Genomic DNA, 17,064 nt, shown 5'->3' on the forward strand with positions numbered 1-17,064 from the left:
CGGCGCGCGGGCAATTCATTCTTCTCGCACTCGGAGTTTATTCGGAACATCACGGTGACGGCGATGGCGAAAATTCGTCTGGAGTGTCCGTATAATTGCTATCGCTATAAAACCAAATGCCTGTTTTGTGTCGACGAGTTCAGCGTCAGTCACGCACGTAACGTAACAAGGCGTAATTACTGAAGATACGTTTTCGTGGCGGCGGCATATTACGCACCGGGACAGTTGTACATGAGGTTGGCCAGCTTGAGGTCCCGGAAGCTGAGCACACCGTCTCCTCCAAGCCTCAGCTGCAGGTGCGGGTCCAGCGTCACGATCGTGTTCTTCTCGAACCGTTGCGCGCTGAATGCCTGCACACCGCGAAACGCGTTTTATAGAAGTCGGCATGATAGACGTCACTGTATATGTAGATAAAGAGCCTAGACGTTGGTAGCACTTACCCACACGGGGAGATCGGCCAAGCACCGGGTAGTTTAGTATAACAGTAAGAAAAAAGAAATTTAAAATAATGTGAACAAAATTAGTGAATAGGCATGAGAATTGATAGATAGATTCTAGCTTATGATTTTAGTGGAATGAAGGAATAAATGAAAACACAAATGCAGCTTATCGAAATCGATTTTGCAGAAAGATAACGAAACCTTAAGTTCTGATGGTGTAGTCGAAATCTCTCTGACCCTGCAATGAAATCGTGTATGGCATCGCCAACCTTCCTGTCGCTGTGCCCAAGGGTCGATCGAGGCTCCCAAAGATAGTAAATTTTGAACATTTAGTTCTATATAATAAGGTGGAACGGTGTTTCTAAGGTTGTTTTTCGCAAATTAAAATATATTTGACGATCAATGACAAAATGATCTAATGTTTCATGTTACCCGCAAGAGGAACAGTTCGGTGAGGGAACCAGACCAGCTCTGTGTAGGTCAAGATTTAGAAATGGAATTCGGCAGCCACGTCTAGTGATTGCGACTTCAGCTCTCGGGCTTGACACAGTTTATTATTCGAGTAATGCGACAATCGCTGAAAATTTGAGGCATTTGCTAAAGAAGGAACGTGAAATTCAAGCAGCGTCGTTTGTCTCCGAAATATAGCCCCCATAATGAAAGCTGATGCCAGTAGGATTTGAATGTAGCATATTTAACAGGGAGAGGCGGGCTAGTTGGTGGTCGGTCTTGTAATGCATTATGTAACCGTGCAAACGACAACGGACGAAGACGGAAACACACAGGACAAGCGCGGAACTTCAACTCAGATTCCGCGCTTATCTTGTGTGTTTCCTTCTTCGTCCGTTGTCGTTTGCGCGGTTACTTAATGCATTCTAATAAGGATTTGAATGACCGGGGCATTCAGGGACACAGGGACATTCAGGGACCAACGAATCTGCCAATTCATTCAGAAATAGGACCATATGCCCTGGTACCCAAGCCAATCTAATCAAAGCTAAATGAGGGGGCACTAACGATTTGAAAGCTCGCAAAGCCTGGGAGTTATCAGAAGCAGTGAGGGAGGAGCACAGAGACAAAGAATCCGTCACGATCACTGTGGATGATCACTGTTTACGGAGGGCTAGAACAACAGCTAACAATTCTGATAGAAATATTGGTACGACATCTGGGAGGCGAAGAGAAAAGGATCAATGGACAATACTCGTATGTGAAAATATTGCAATTCCACACTTTTCTTCATTTTGGGAAGCGTCAGTGGCAATGATCTTGATGGGCATGTGCAAAAAGTAATATTCTAAGGTAGAGCTTAGCACGTGGTAAGATAGTTCCTTTGCATTATTATGGAAAATATCATCGAACTGAACTTTAATGGCATTGCTGTTGCACCAAACAGGAGTCACCTCACGCATTTGTTCGTCTAACTGATCTAGGAGAGCTTACGTAAAATTAATTTGAGTTGTGTGGAATCGCGGCCAGTACAAGCAAAAAAAAAAATCTCGCTGGGAGATGAAAACTGTTTATGAGCACCTTGTAGGGGATTAATATAGCCTTAAAAATGATTGTGCAGATAACAATCTAAAACGCGTAACAAGAGAAACAGAATCCTAGCTTCCATATGTAAAACTTTATTCGCTACAAATTTAGGTAGCCCTAAACATTGTCGCAAGGCCTGCCTCTCCAGAATAACAATGGGTCGAAGTTTATATGCAGAAGCTCCCGAGTACAACACCCAAATTCCAATACCAGGCGAACATAAATACATGCGGTAGGTTGATAATAGTGTTCTTCTTCGAATTTCTGATCGACTATAGCTCAACCTACGTAGCAAACCAATCGCACGTGCGGTTGGTTTGCTGTTTCCTATTGCAGCAAAGGGTGTCGTACGACACCCTTTGCTGTAATATAGTCAATGTTCACCTTCCAAGACAGAGAGCCGTCGTATATCACGCCAAGGTACTTGACAGTCTCTGCGTGTGGGATGATATCTAGATGATAAGAGAGAGAGGAATATATGAGGGGTCGTTTTATGTAAATGCGAGCGCCGAGCCCTTGTTAACGTTGCGACAGAGATTCATCGCATCAAGCCACCTTTCTATAACAGACAGTATGTTTGTAATATGTTATAAAGATTTTGGACGCCATTTGCTGCTGAAAAAAAGTACGGTATGTCACCAGCATACACGTAGGCATGCACGTATTGCGTTGCGGACTTGTTTCATCATGCTGCAAATGTAGGTATGCTGCTCAATATTTCCCTGAACTGTGGTTTACTGCGTATGTCAGTGCCATCAGTCTGTGCTTATGTGATTTTCTCTGCTCATTATTATTATTATTATTATTATTATTATTATTATTATTATTATTATTATTATTATTATTATTATTATTATTATTATTATTATTATTATTATTATGCGTGCGCCAGCACTCAGACCTTAGGGTTCCAGGGCATGTTAATAAGCATGATTGATTGATGATTGTTATTGTTATTGTTGTTGTTGTTGTTATCGTCGTCATCATTGTTGTTGAGATCACTGAGAGAATATAGAAAGAAAGCTGGCAACTGCCACCAGGACAAGCGCAATACCTGCCCTCTCTTGAAAGAAAAAGGTACATAAAGAATTATGCAGATCCCACGCGCTATGGGAATCAATGCTATATGCAATGTTTTGGAGGTACCTGGATATCGCGCATTGTTCGAGGTTCTGCAAATTGTTACCAGGCTAACAAACATCATTTTGTAATGTGATCAATGCGGTGTGTGTGTGTGTGTGACGTTAGCAGCGAGGTGATGACGACGGTAACGACGATGGTATGACGACTGATTTGTTGTACTTCAAAGAAGAAGAAGAAGAAGAATGTTGTGGTGCTGTGCCGCACATTTATGCCCTCATACGATGTTTATGTTCGTGCGGTTCACCCTGCTCAAAGGCTAGGTCAGAATGCTAGCACCAAATCAGCCGGATGCCCAGTGTGAAACGTCGACGCAGCGATGTGACAAAGACTCAGGCGATAAATGATGCATGGCGATGGAAGAATAGTGAGAAGTGTATGACAGATATATCTAAATATTTAATCTTTCTGTACCCCTTGTGTCACAGTCACTGATACGTATTATGGAGGACTGACCAAGAATAGGATATATATATATATATATATATATATATATATATATATATATATATATATATATATATATATATATATATATATGAAACTGAAGGAAACCGTTGAACATCATGAGCCATTAAGAGGTATGTGTGCTCTAGAGATGCCTATAAGCCGACATTATATGTATATGTGTTTTGCTGAGATTTTAAGTTTGATTACGCAAAACAGGGATGCGCTCACTGGCGCTACTTCGTTGGCCAAAATTCTGTGCTATTTAGGCTGGAGGATACGGTGACACATACAATAATAATGTCGCCAAAATATTAGACATCAATGAAAGGACTGAAAAAAAAAATGCGCTATTCCATTAACAGATACATGCGCTTCGGAGATACTTATGAGCTATTATATGCACGCGTCTTATCGTGATTTATTCTTTTATTGCACAGAACATAGGACACACTTGAGAACAGAAGAACGGGACAGACATTTACGTCGTATACTACAGCGCGTCACTCAACGTCCAGCAGGTGGTCCACAGATTAGCACAATATTAACCACACTAGTAATCACACGTTTTGATTACTGATAGACTGCAATCGGATGTATAAATGCGTCACCTTCAAAAACGATAGAAGGGCTCTGTGAGCTTGGTAATTCGAGCCCGATAATTTCTAGAGCTACGACCAGTGGGAAATAGAATGTCGTTTATTACGGCACATATGGAAAGCACAGTAAGTGGTAGTAGTCTCAGTAAAGTTCAGCCCGCCCGCGTGCTGCACGAGGAAAATTCCCAGACTAAGTGGATAGGCGTTCGTGCGGCACATCTGGAAGCACCGGAAGGCACACGGCCACGCTCGGGCACAGAGCCCGAGATAGGCACATGACGAAACGAGAGGCTCTTGCATGCAGCGGCTTATCATGCCTCACTCGGCGTCACATCCGATTGCCTCCACTCTTTGACGTCATATATAACCGTATACAGCCTAAAAGACTGTCTGACGCAAGCGCTGGAGTTTGAGCCGGTCCAAGGCACCAGGACTCGCCTAATCCCGATGCGGAACAGCTGTTAGTACAGACGCTTCACGCTTGCGCTAACGGTTACTGTACACGCAGTGTTTAGAAGTGTGCCAAGCAAAGAACTGAGCGCAAGCAGGACACGCGGGCGAGACGCTAAACGGCCCAGAGACCAGCGTTTGCAGTGTGACAAGTAACGGACGCTACCGGGAGCTTAAAAAAAATAAAGGAATTACTTGTCTCGTAGCTCCTCCTGCGCCATATGACCGCATGCGGTGTCGAGCCGGCCATGGTCACCGGACTGTGCCCGCCTCCTGCTCTTAGCTCACGGCAACCATCTATATATATATATATATATATATATATATATAATCTTATGATATGATTCCGCGAGAGACGAGCAGCCGCGAGAACGACGAAGAAGTTGGTCGGTGCCCTCGGCACGAGCGAGTGTCAGCCTGGCTGCCTGGCTCCAGTGTAAATGGCGTGTAAATAGCATCTCTCGTCTGTGTCTTTCCACACGTAACATTTCTGGTGGAGGTCAGCGATCTCCGTCCTCACCACGGAACTCCGAAGTGGTCGGCACACCGAGCTTGTCACCATGCCTCCCGGTGACGAACCCGCCTCCGCAACGGCTTCGGCTTGTCCGACTGCTCCAGTCGTCACGGTTGCCCCACATCGTGACCCAGGTGTGTTCTCTGGCCTGGAGGGACAGGATGTCGACGACTGGATCAAGCTCTATGAACATGCCAGCGCTAATAACAGGTGGGACCCAACGATTATGCTCGCCAATGTCATCTTTTATTTCGGCGGCACCCCACGCGTGTGGCACCAAACACATGATGACGGAATAACCAGTTGGGACAGTTTCAAAGAAAAACTGCGGGAACTGTTCGGCGACCCCATTGCGCGCAAGGCTGCCGCGAGAAAGGCTCTTGCATCTCGTGTTCAGTCACCTACAGAGCCATACGTTTCCTACATCCTCGACGTCTTGGCTCTATGCCGTAAAGCTGACGATCATATGTCCGAAGGAGATAAAGTGGCACATGTGCTAAAAGGCATCGCCGACGACGCTTTCAATTTGCTTGTTTTCGGTAACGTGTCGACTATCGATGCCATTATAAAAGAATGCCGTCGCCTTGAACAGGCTAAGAGCCGCCGTATCTCAAACCACATTGCGCGCCTACCCAACACTGCTGCTATGTCGACATGTGAGGGTCGACCACGTCAGACCACCACCTGTGACGACGTCACCCGCATTGTTCGCCGCGAACTCGAGGCCGCCTCTTTGCCAGCCTTCTCCACGCCGCATCCCGATCCGCCAGCAACTACCATTGCGATGATTCAGGCTGTCGTCAGACAGGAATTTGAAAACATGGGTCTGAACACCCTGTGTTCCACGTCTCGACCCAGCGTTCCCCAGTTATCTAGCGGCCCTCCTCGTCCCCGGCAGTCCTTTTCTGCCACATCTCGCCGCAACCCGTCCGAATGACGTACACCTGATGACAGGCCGATCTGCTTCCACTGCTGTCGCATCGGCCACGTCGCCCGTCATTGCCGCAACCGATGGCCACCACCTCCTCGGACTTACGCCCCCACTTATTCCCGCACCTTTGGACCTTCTGTACCCTATGCCACCCGCCATGAACCTACTACTGCTGATGTCCCTGCTCCGAACCTTCGCTACAGCCGCTCGCCCTCACCTCGACGCCACCAGTCTCGTTCGCCCCAACCCCGCCACTTTTCTTCGCCGCCTATCGCCTCCCGCACCCAGCCGGAAAACTAGGCACTGCAGCTTCTGGAGGTGAAGCTGCGTTGTCGACCCTGCCCTCAAATCCTCTGCTCACGTTACCTACTAACCGAAACCTTCTTGACGTTGACGTTGACGGCTATCCTGTCACGGCACTCATCGATACAGGAGCACATCTTTCTATTATGAGTGCTGCCTTCCGACGACGACTGAACAAGCTCCTCACCCCAGCGTCGGCACGCGTCGTCCGCATTGCGGATGGCGGTACTGTGCCTCTCATCGGCATGTGTACGGCACGTGTCAGCATCGCCGGCCGCCACACTCCTGTACTCTTCACTGTAATTGCTCATTGCCCCACGACCTTATTCTCGGCCTCGATTTTCCCTCCGCCCATTCTGCCCTAATTGACTGCTCTTCCAATACCCTTCGCCTCGAGTTGCCGATGCTCGCAGAACCTTCTGACGCACCCCACTGCCGCTTACGCTCCACCGGCTTTCTTCGCCTGCCGCCAAAGTCCATAGCCTACATTGAACTGTTGTCTTTCCCACAAGTTCCTGATGGCGAGTACCTCGTCACTCCTCTGCCCGACATCCCAATACAGTATGACGTCACCGTGCCTCACAGTATAGTTACTATTACTGCGAATCACACTCGCATGCCTGTCAGTAACTTTGGATTGGCAAAGCAAATTCTACCGCAAGGTATTTGCCTTGCCACCATTGATTGTCTCGGCGACCAATACGTGGCAGCGTTATCGACCGATGGTTCTCGCGACCTTAGCATGCCCATCGCGCCAGCCTCGGGCGTCGATCCCAACATAAAGAAAATGGTTGCGACGGACCTGACCTCACGCAGGCTATATATATATATATATATATATATATATATATATATATATATATATATATATATATATATATATATATATATATATATATATATATATATATATATATAATTGCAAGTGCATCAAACCACCGCGTTTTGCGCTGGAGCAACTTTGTCGGTTGCGCGTCGGATATTCGTGTAGGTAGCCGACAGTCGCAACTTTTTCATCGTTCGCGTCGTATACCAACCGGTGGCACGCGAATCGACCTGTAGCGCTGGGTCGACTTGCGTCACCCTCAAACGTTTCGATGTCAGCGTTGCCTAATGCGATGCACTCTGAAAACGTGACGTACCCCGCAATGTGAAAGATGCCTCATGTTGTCGAACTGGCTAGCGTAAACCTATATGCGCCATTACATAACGTTAGGTGGCTCACAAAGCAAATGCGTCGCCAGCAGGTGTTGCTCGTTGCGTCAGAATTGCACTACATATTTTTTTTTTTTAAGACCATACGAAATTTTAAATATATCGCCTATGGCAGATGGCGTAATTCTAGTTTTTGAGCTGGGTTACACGAAGCGCGGCGGACATTTGCTAGCGCGAGACATCGAAATGCATATTCGACTAATTAATTAACATTGCCTAATTTAATATTTTAATTAATATTTACGACACATATTGCGATTTATGAGTTGTAGTCGGTGAAGTTGCAAGGCATATCCACTTAGAGCAAATACTGAAGATGACAGCAGTTTCTAGATATACGGCGACAAATTTGCAGGAAAATGCAATCTTGCTCCATTTATTTTATTTTATTTTTAGGAAAACGTCGTTTTATGCATTGAAGCACAGAGGTAGCTGGGCCCACCAATGTACTTTGTCGCCAGCTTCGGGAATTAATACATACACAGTATTATCATCGTGAATCTTAGTTCCAAGTGGGTGTGCCTTGGGAACTCACCGGCTACTATACGTAAATTGCGATATGCGCCGTAAGATAATTAACTAGAAAATTAATTATTGTTTGATAATTAGTCGATTATACATATAAATTTCTCGTGCAAGTAATGTCGGCCTCTTTGAGTAATCCAGCTGAATGACTAGTATTATGCTATCTGCCAAAGACGATTTTTAAAGATTCTGTATCTGAAAAGAAAGCAAGAAAAAAGAAAGACGGTATAATTTATTATGCAGTGAGCATAGTAGGCAGTGCAGTGAGCATTTCTGTCGCTTAGTTTCCGAACTGTCTGAGCAGGAAACGAGAGAAAAGCAAAAGCGGACCGACGCAGTTCGGACGCTCACACGTCAAACAAAATTTAACAGAAATAAAAACAACGAAATAGTCAAAACATCTCCGCAGGTCATGACAGCGACCGTGTTTTACGCATACATTTGTAAATTTGGTCCGTCCCCACCAGACTTGTACGCAAATAATTACATGCAATTAATTTCCTGTAATCGATTACATTTCTTGATTATTTTCTGATTTAACGAATACCTTGGTTACTCGGTAACACTCACTGTAACTAAATTACTTTTTTTCAGTAACCAATTACACGTAAACAGTTACTTTATTGACGAGACAAGCCGTAGCAGACGACGCGAACGCGCGGGGTCGTGCCAGACAGCAACCACGCAAATGTATACACTTTCGGACAGGCAAGCACCGGCGGCTCAGTATTTGCTTCCTCATCTTGTTTTCGCTACGCTAGGTGTTGGCCGACGAATTGAACAAATGCCGGTATGTCTCGATAGCGACTTCCACTTAGGAGAAAATGTCATACGGACGATTTTCTTTTTGTCAGCTTTTCATTGACTCAACCGGAAACGTTTTCTCCAACAATGAAGCGCTGTACGTCATAGAGAACCCAGATGCAGAGTAACCACAATCTTGTGCGCGAGATCCGTATACGTTACAACACCGCCCTATACTACCGCGCGTACATCAAGCGAACTGGCTAAATTTCCTGTCTTTCCCTCTTTTTCCTCTTCGAGATACATTTCAGTGCCGCTTCTGATGTATTCACAAAAGGAAAAATATAGAAGGACAGTGACCAATGAAATGATTTAAAAGCGCTTGTCAGTGCGTATAAGCAATGTATGAAGGGCTGCAGAGGACGCACTGAAAAATGTACAGTGCAACTCGTTCTGTTTACTGTATCTATGCAATGTTAATAAATAGTTGGGAGAAAATTAACGTAGAAGTAATCGATTACTACTGTGTAACTCCTCAGTTACTCTCGTGCGACAGTAATTGGTAACTGTAAGTAATTACATTTTTGTATGGAGTCATTGTAATTGCAATCAGTTACTTTTTTTTTCTGTAACGTGTACAAGTCTGATTCACACTACGTACGCCTAGACTGCTACTGTTGATCCCGCTGAGACAGCGCGAGGCTCCATCAATATTCTCCGTGTACTCTGAACTTGATAGGAAAAACAACGTGAAATTATTGCTGTGAAAACGTAAAAGCCTGCATATATGTAATGAGGAGCCGAATATAACGCGAATAATTTTTGGAGCCACATTGAGGAGTCGAAAAAAGAAAAGAAAAATACTTCCGTCTCTCAAACTTCGAAAATCAATTACAAAACGTGGATCAAATTTGACGTGCCAGAATTCTGAAAAAAAAATATAATTGCATTATATTCAGTATATTTCCGTATTTAGTAAAGCGTTTCCTCCGTATGTATCATCAACACATTAGCACCACAACGCAGACGAATTGCAGTTGCCCTCACTTGCTTATGGACTATAAGCACTAAAAGATAAGCGTGTTGCTGCGGGTTTATGACTGATATATGCATCGTGAAACTACAACGACGGCTTCTCCAGAAACAACTCGGCACGTGTCCTGTGAGATTTCGTTTATTTTTCCTTGCGTCCTCCTTGTATCGTTCTGCAAATAGTGATAAATCCCTAGCCGTTAGTATCGTTCTTTTTTTTTTTGCATGATAAAAATTACAGTTTCTCTTGAAACGCGAAGCAGCGACGCGATAACTAGTGAAATATAATGCGGAGTAAGCCACAGACTGTTTCGTGCGGTGTTTGTTGGAGTGAACACCGGCAGGTGCGAACGAGGAAAACGCCAAGTGCGAGTCGCATTCGGCGGGGGAAGTTGCGCCTCCTGGTGGTGGAGTGCAAAGGCTCCTTTTTTCTTCTTACTCTTACCTATCCGGACTTAGCCACTGGTTTCTATTGAGACAACCCTTTAGCTTCCTCCTACTTTATTCGTTAGGCTTTCCTCAGATTTATATCTGGGCTATACCCCATTAAAAAGCATCGTGCTATGCTTGATGAAAACGAGACGACGTCAGCGCCATCCAGTTAACATGAGAAGAAGCCGAGCGCTATAGAAGAAGAAGACTAATGAAGACGAAAGAGGCGAACTCAACCATTGTTGAGCCCCACATCTTTAAGTATCATCATCATCATCATCATCATAAAAAGAAACAACCATTGTTTACATGTAGGAATCCCTGGAACACATCACAAAGAGCCTTGAGGGTTTTTCCTTCTAGCGTGCCAAAGCTATGGGGTGATGTGGTTGACCTTTCAGATGTAACGATGTCAGAGCTGGCTTTCGGAGTTCATTCTTTGTCTTTGTGAGCACCTGGTCCTAATAAAATTATGGTTACAATAATAATAAAATCGTACAAATTATCGGCTTGCGACCTTGCAAACATTATCAACTAATCTCTAAACAATGCCTGCATATTTTTATGATTGAAAAATTGCTAAAGTGGTTCCTGTATCTAAAAAAAAAACAGGATCAGGTTTCAACTTATTATTTTTTTTCATTTCATTTCATTTCATTTCATTCATTTCTCATTCTTACATGAGTTGTACAAAAAATTCTATATGGCTTCCATATCGCTTCATAATATAAGACTTGTTTCCCTCACGTCCAATGCGGTTAAACTGGTAGAAAGCGCGTTCATTACAGAATTGCGATCTATATATCAACATATTATACTAAGTGCATAGTAGATTGACTTCAGAAAAGAATGTTCAATTTGGTGCGCGCACGCTTACCTAGAGAGCCGCAGTCAACTTGCTCGGCAAAGAAGGCAGTATGTTGCTCTAGTAACTTTAGACATAGCTAGAACATATGACATCGTTGAGCCCTCTATATTATTGACTAATCTACAGAACAACTATTTTCCTGAATACATGATTGCATGGATAGCAGAATTTTTTTAGAACAAGATTTTTCTTTTTTTGCTTTTGAGGTGGATTCTCTTCTTCTAAATAGAAACAGACTCGTAGTGTTCCCCAAGGAGCAGTGCTATCTCCAACCATATTTATTATATTGATGTGCTCGACCCCAATTTGTGAGCATGTGGAAACTTATGTACACGCAGGTGACATTGCATTTTTTTGCGTCTGCCAGTGACATACACATTCTTTACCACCCTTATACTCACCCCACCCAGGGATACCTGTCCGTGGTTGAAGCACAGCTTCATAATATTGACACGTGTACTTATCTTTATCGGGCCACCACGTTTCGCCGCCTAACAAATATTATCGCACAGCGCGGGACGCGCCTGCATGTATCCGAAGTTTCTGGAAAGTTATCGATGCTTCTATCCGCTGTCTGCTGTCGCCGAACCTTGCGTTATCTGATTTCATCGCCTGACGCGAATGGTGTAGAACTTTGTGGAACGCACGCGGGTCTCAATGATTAGTCTGGACCATTCGACGACTGCTGTATAAAAGCCGACGCGCTTGACCCGCTGATCAGATTTTCGACGATCGCCGAGTGTGTTCGCCGCTACCGTTGTTCTTTGAGTGTAGCCTGTTTTTGAGGGCACAAGTTCGCCCAATAAAACGCTCGTTTCGTTAATCACAGTTCTGCTGCCTTCTTAACCGTCACTACCACGTGACAATATTTACACGACATTAAATGTCAGTAAAAGTGCAATTATAATAACTTTACTAACAAATCCGGTGTTTATTTTGTTATGGTGCAATCTATTATGAATGCCCCGAGTTGAATCCCTTAAATATCTGGGTGTCACATATGATGGGAAGCTCAGCTGGAGTCCTCATATTAAGCTGATTGAGTCCATGACTATGCGTGCTTAGTATTGCTTCGCAAGCTCAGCAACCGATGCTACGGGCCACGCAGAGTCACACCTAAAATAATACATAAAACGGATGTGCACCCTAAATTACAGTTTGGGTGTGTTGTATTTTCGGATAGTCTTGCCTATAAAATTACGCCTTTGGTCCTCTTAGAACGTGAAGCAGTGCGTCTGTACCTGAGTCTCCCAAGATTTGTAGTGATCAATGTTCTACATCAGAAAGAGCGCCTACCAGCATTACCTTGTTGATTACGCATCCTAACAGTTAAAACATTTTAAAACTATACGACTTCTTTTCCAAAATGTTCAGGATACATCTTAATTACGGAGCCAAATTCTTTTTTTCTCTCGCACATTAACCAATATTTCGCACTCCGCAAATTGTTTTTGTACAAAGGCAATCAGAACCTTTAAATGTCGATATCCGAGATATAACTAATCATAATCTCAAAATGAAATTTGACATTTCTTCGCGACGTCCGAAATTTCACTCTTCACTGAAATATTTAAATAGCCGGTTATAAGATTACCTTGCTCATGTGCAGACTAGCAACATAAATAGCCACAGATGCTTCGATGTGTGAGGAGAAGGCTGGTGTATAGGTATTGTCTCTCCTTCACTTGGATAGTCATTTTCTTTAAAGGAGCGTAAGCACTAAACTTAAAGGCGAAATTGACAATAGCATAATCTTTTCATGCTTACGGGGAACGCTTTTACGAGGTATGAGTGCCAGCGTACGGCTAAATGGCGATTTACTTAAATTTTAAAACCTGTAATTGAAACGCGGCTCCCTTCTCCTGACTCGTCGCGATAGCCATAATGCGAAAGTCATTGTCGAGAGCAAAATAGTATGACGTTAAAGACGCTGCTACTACTGCTATTCAAGATTGCAGTAGTTGCCAGGTGACATTTCTGGTCACCTGGCAGGGCTTTTGACACAGTCTTGTGACTTCTGTTAAGTGTGTATAGTGTTCTTGTTATTTTCATCGTCCTTTCTATTAACCGTGTGTTTATTTTTATACAGCGCATTTGAGTTGTTGGGATATCCGGCCCCAAAGAGACCTACATTCACTTTTGCTTCATTTGAATGTTAGGAAAGTAACAACTACAGAATATGGTAAGAAGTACATGTTGAAAACAACAAAGCAATTATATTAACTATAGAAAGCTATAAATCAGTAGTAAGTTGCTCATACCAAGTAGTCAATGCATGGTCATTATTACCCTATACATTATTGTGAACAAATATCAAGTTCAACAAAGCTGATTTTTGGGCTAGTTGGTCGCAATATATTTGCCTCTGTTAGCGCTGTCCTGTATCTCTGTCCCGTCCCTGTCTTTTATTGAATTGCGCTAAAGGCTGCCATTATGAGTAAATATCAAGTGCACGAATTTTTTCAATAAGTGATACGATGTTAATGAGCTGACGCTGCTTTGTAATTTGTCCCACAGCTTTATTTCGCCAAAACGAAAGGAATCCATATAATTCAGAACATTGTTAACATGAATGTTACGACTGGGGATCCGAAGATGGGGAATGTACTTTGCTAGTGGAGGAGTAAGGGAACGTGGGGCTGGGCCCGATATCCAGGACGTTTTACAAACCAGTTTATATTTACATGTTTACAAGGAATTTCACAGTAGTACAGAAAAAGTTCATGAAGAAGTTGTAGCAGCCGATCACTCCCGCCGTCCGTTGCTCTTTTTATGCCCTGCGGGGCCATTGTTCAGTCACTTCCCCCAATCCGGCGTCAGGAGGCCGATGACATCAGGTCCCACCAATCCGGAGGTATCTTGCCCTTTCCCTCTGAAGGGAGCTTTGTCGGAAACACACGCACATCACTGGGCACAAACAGGGGAAGGGGATTCGTTCAGTGACTCAGATCGTACACTGACACCGCCCCCGGCGTGCACGTGCCAATTTAGGCGGCTGGCAGGTGATGGACCGTATCTTCGCACTATTTGCCCAAACCTCTCCTGACCGAAGTACTCCAGCGCTGGCCATAAATCACCCGTTTTGAGAACCATTTCGACGAAGCCGTCGGCCCGTTCCCCATAATCGCGCTAGCCGTACGTGACCGGAGGTTGTCGCGGGGTGAACGGCCGATCACAATATGACTGATAACGCATGGTAGCCCTTCCGCGCGACAGTCTATAGCTACCGTTTTCTTTAGGTTAGTAATAAAACATGAAATGCATGAAAACATTTTTTTTTTAATAATACATCATTGTCGATCTGCAACCATTTCTTCCTCATAGGACTGATTACGTTGTATAATGATCTCGTTTGCCAAGAGCGTCGATAATAGCGTCGGGAGCGCGCGAATTTCTGAAGGCACGCGAAGAATAATCAAATGCAATATTTAGCTGATACCAGAGCCTTTACAGAGGACACTTAAGCCTGCAAAGGTTTACACGAAAACTGTTAGAAACACAGAAGGGTCGCCTCGGACATCGCAACATCCCTGGCAACACAGCAGCTGATGAAGAATCGCGACAAGCACACCTCAAAGATGATGTGGTTCTGCTCCCAATATCAAAGAATGAATTGCACTGCATTATAAGGAAAGGTCTCTTAAAATGTGTAGAAATACGTGGTTTGACCGGAATTCTAAGAGCTCTCATTTGTATCATATCGATACGTTTATTGAATTCAAATTTCCATTGTCATTAGACAGAAATTCTGAAAGCCTTATTTATCAATTAAGGCTATAGGCACTGCCTACACAAGACATTTCTTATATAGAAGTGGCCGTGCGGAAACCTCCCATTGTGATTGTGGATTTGTAGATGAAGATATACATCACCTCCTTCTAGGTTGCCCACATCACGACACACCAAGACGCCGCCTTAAATATAATTTATTGACATTAGACTGCAGAACTTTCAGTTTAAAGAAACTTTTGGGCTCTTCGCCAACAACGGCTTTGCAGAAGAGCGCTTTAAAAACTTTTCTCGAGGACAGCGGCATTGTTGGCCGTTACTAACGCTTTTAATGTTCTTTTTATTTCAATTGATAATGCATTTATATTGCATAACATGAAATAATCCATAGATTACGCTGTGTTATGCATGGATTATCTTATGTTGACTGTTCAGTTCTGACTACATGTGATAATGCATTTACACGATGTATGCATCACCGGCTGACTAGAGACTGTTTTGTTCGGTTACTGTAGTATTCGCATTTACACGATGTATGCACCACCCGCTGACTAGAGACTGTATTATTAGGTGCCAGCATTATTTGTATTTTTAGACTTTCTTGCACAGTGCTGTGAGCTATTCAACGTGTATATTGTATGTACCACGTATTTTTTTTACCACATAGCGTTACTGTGACAACGTTGCTTGACAAGTTCTGGCGCTTGTACGAGAAGGTTGTTTGACATGTAATTTCGAACCCTGTGTGTTGTAGGTTAGACCCAGTCAAGAGCTAAGGAGCAGCCGGCGCCTAAATTATGCGTCAACATCTCCGTATGTCATATCAATAATAATAAAAATAATAAGAAGGCTCGCCTCCGGCTGCTCTCTATACCTGCTCTCTATACAGCAATGTTCGTGGCATGGTTATATTTGACGCTTGCAGGCGTGTACGCAAGACCAATACGTACCCCTTGCGAGTACTGCATGACCGAGGTGACGTCGTATGGCACCCCCCGGCTGTTCTCCAAGGTCTGGGCGAACTGGGACGCTCTGTCCCGCGGCACGTTTTCCCACAGGATGAGGATGCTGCCACCCCGGTCCATGCGCATCTGTTCATGGTAGAAGCCGACGGCGTGCCCGATCTCGTGGATCACCACCGACGTCTGCGCACACGTTTGAACGCCGGTCAACACTCGTGCTCGACAAGGAGCACTTTTCTTTTTTCAAGGAGAGTTCTTTTTTTTTTTTTTCACTTTCACGCGTTTGTCCCTCTCCGCGTCTCGTCTCAGCGCGGTAGGAATAATTGCGATCCGTGCTCGCCGCATCCGTTTCTACTTATTAATAAGTAAGCTGGAAGTGACGCGCATGGCATCGTCAATGTCTCTACCTTTCTGCGCGAGTCAATTTAGCGGCAAATGCGTCTCTCACCAAGTGCCGACTATGTCATTGTGTAGTTTTTATGCAGCGAAGTGCGTTCTGCATTTACTATAATTGCTTATGGCTGGCTTTGTTGCCGCCCTTATGCGTTGCACTTTGACCGAAGCCTGGCAGCCGTTTGCCTCATAATTTCCTAAGCACGCAGAGTTTTAGGCATACACAGAGCCCTAGCTGTATGTCTCATCGACGTATAACCGCAGAGGAACCTGCAGGGTTGTGACGGGCAGTGGAGGCAAAAAACGCCCCCCCCCTCTCCCTCCACCCTGCGGCCCACATGAATATATAGTTAATAGCGAAGCATCACCGCCTTACGTGAACGTACGCATTGACACACCCGCCGTGGTTGCTCAGTGGCTATGGTGTTGGGCTGCTGAGCACGAGGTCGCGGGATCGAATCCCGGCCACGGCGGCCGCATTTCGATGGGGGCGAAATGCGAAAACACCCGTGTACCTAGATTTAGGTGCACGTTAAAGATCCCCAGGTGGTCGAAATTTCCGGAGTCCTCCACTACGGCGTGCCTCATAATCAGAAAGTGGTTTTGGCACGTTAAACCCCATAATTTAATTTTTTACGCATTGACACTAACCTTCTGAGTTCATTGATGGCACGTTAAAGAACATGTGGTCTACCGGGTGTACAGATGAAGCAATCTTGGGGCTCTATGAGCATTGTTATGTCCCGATTTTGTGACGGATCATTAACTGTAGGCCTGTGTGCAGTGACGAAGAGGCACAGGAAA

The 17,064-nt window shown here is 44.4% G+C and overlaps 1 protein-coding gene across 1 annotated transcript in view; it reads right to left on the reverse strand.

Moving 5' to 3' along the window:
• LOC126542634 (blastula protease 10-like) overlaps window positions 1–16,566 on the reverse strand; it is a 34,748-nt gene extending 18,182 nt beyond the window's left edge. The window contains exons 1-2 of the mRNA XM_055077401.2: window positions 15,856–16,566; window positions 218–350 (exon numbers count right to left, since the gene is read on the reverse strand). Of these exons, the coding sequence (XP_054933376.2) occupies window positions 218–350; window positions 15,856–15,996 (274 nt within the window). The 5' untranslated portion in view covers window positions 15,997–16,566. The remainder of the gene's footprint in view (window positions 1–217; window positions 351–15,855) is intronic.
• Between the last annotated feature and the right edge of the window lie 498 nt (window positions 16,567–17,064).

This window comes from Dermacentor andersoni, chromosome 2 (genome assembly GCF_023375885.2).
Source record: "Dermacentor andersoni chromosome 2, qqDerAnde1_hic_scaffold, whole genome shotgun sequence".
NCBI lineage: Eukaryota > Metazoa > Arthropoda > Arachnida > Ixodida > Ixodidae > Dermacentor > Dermacentor andersoni.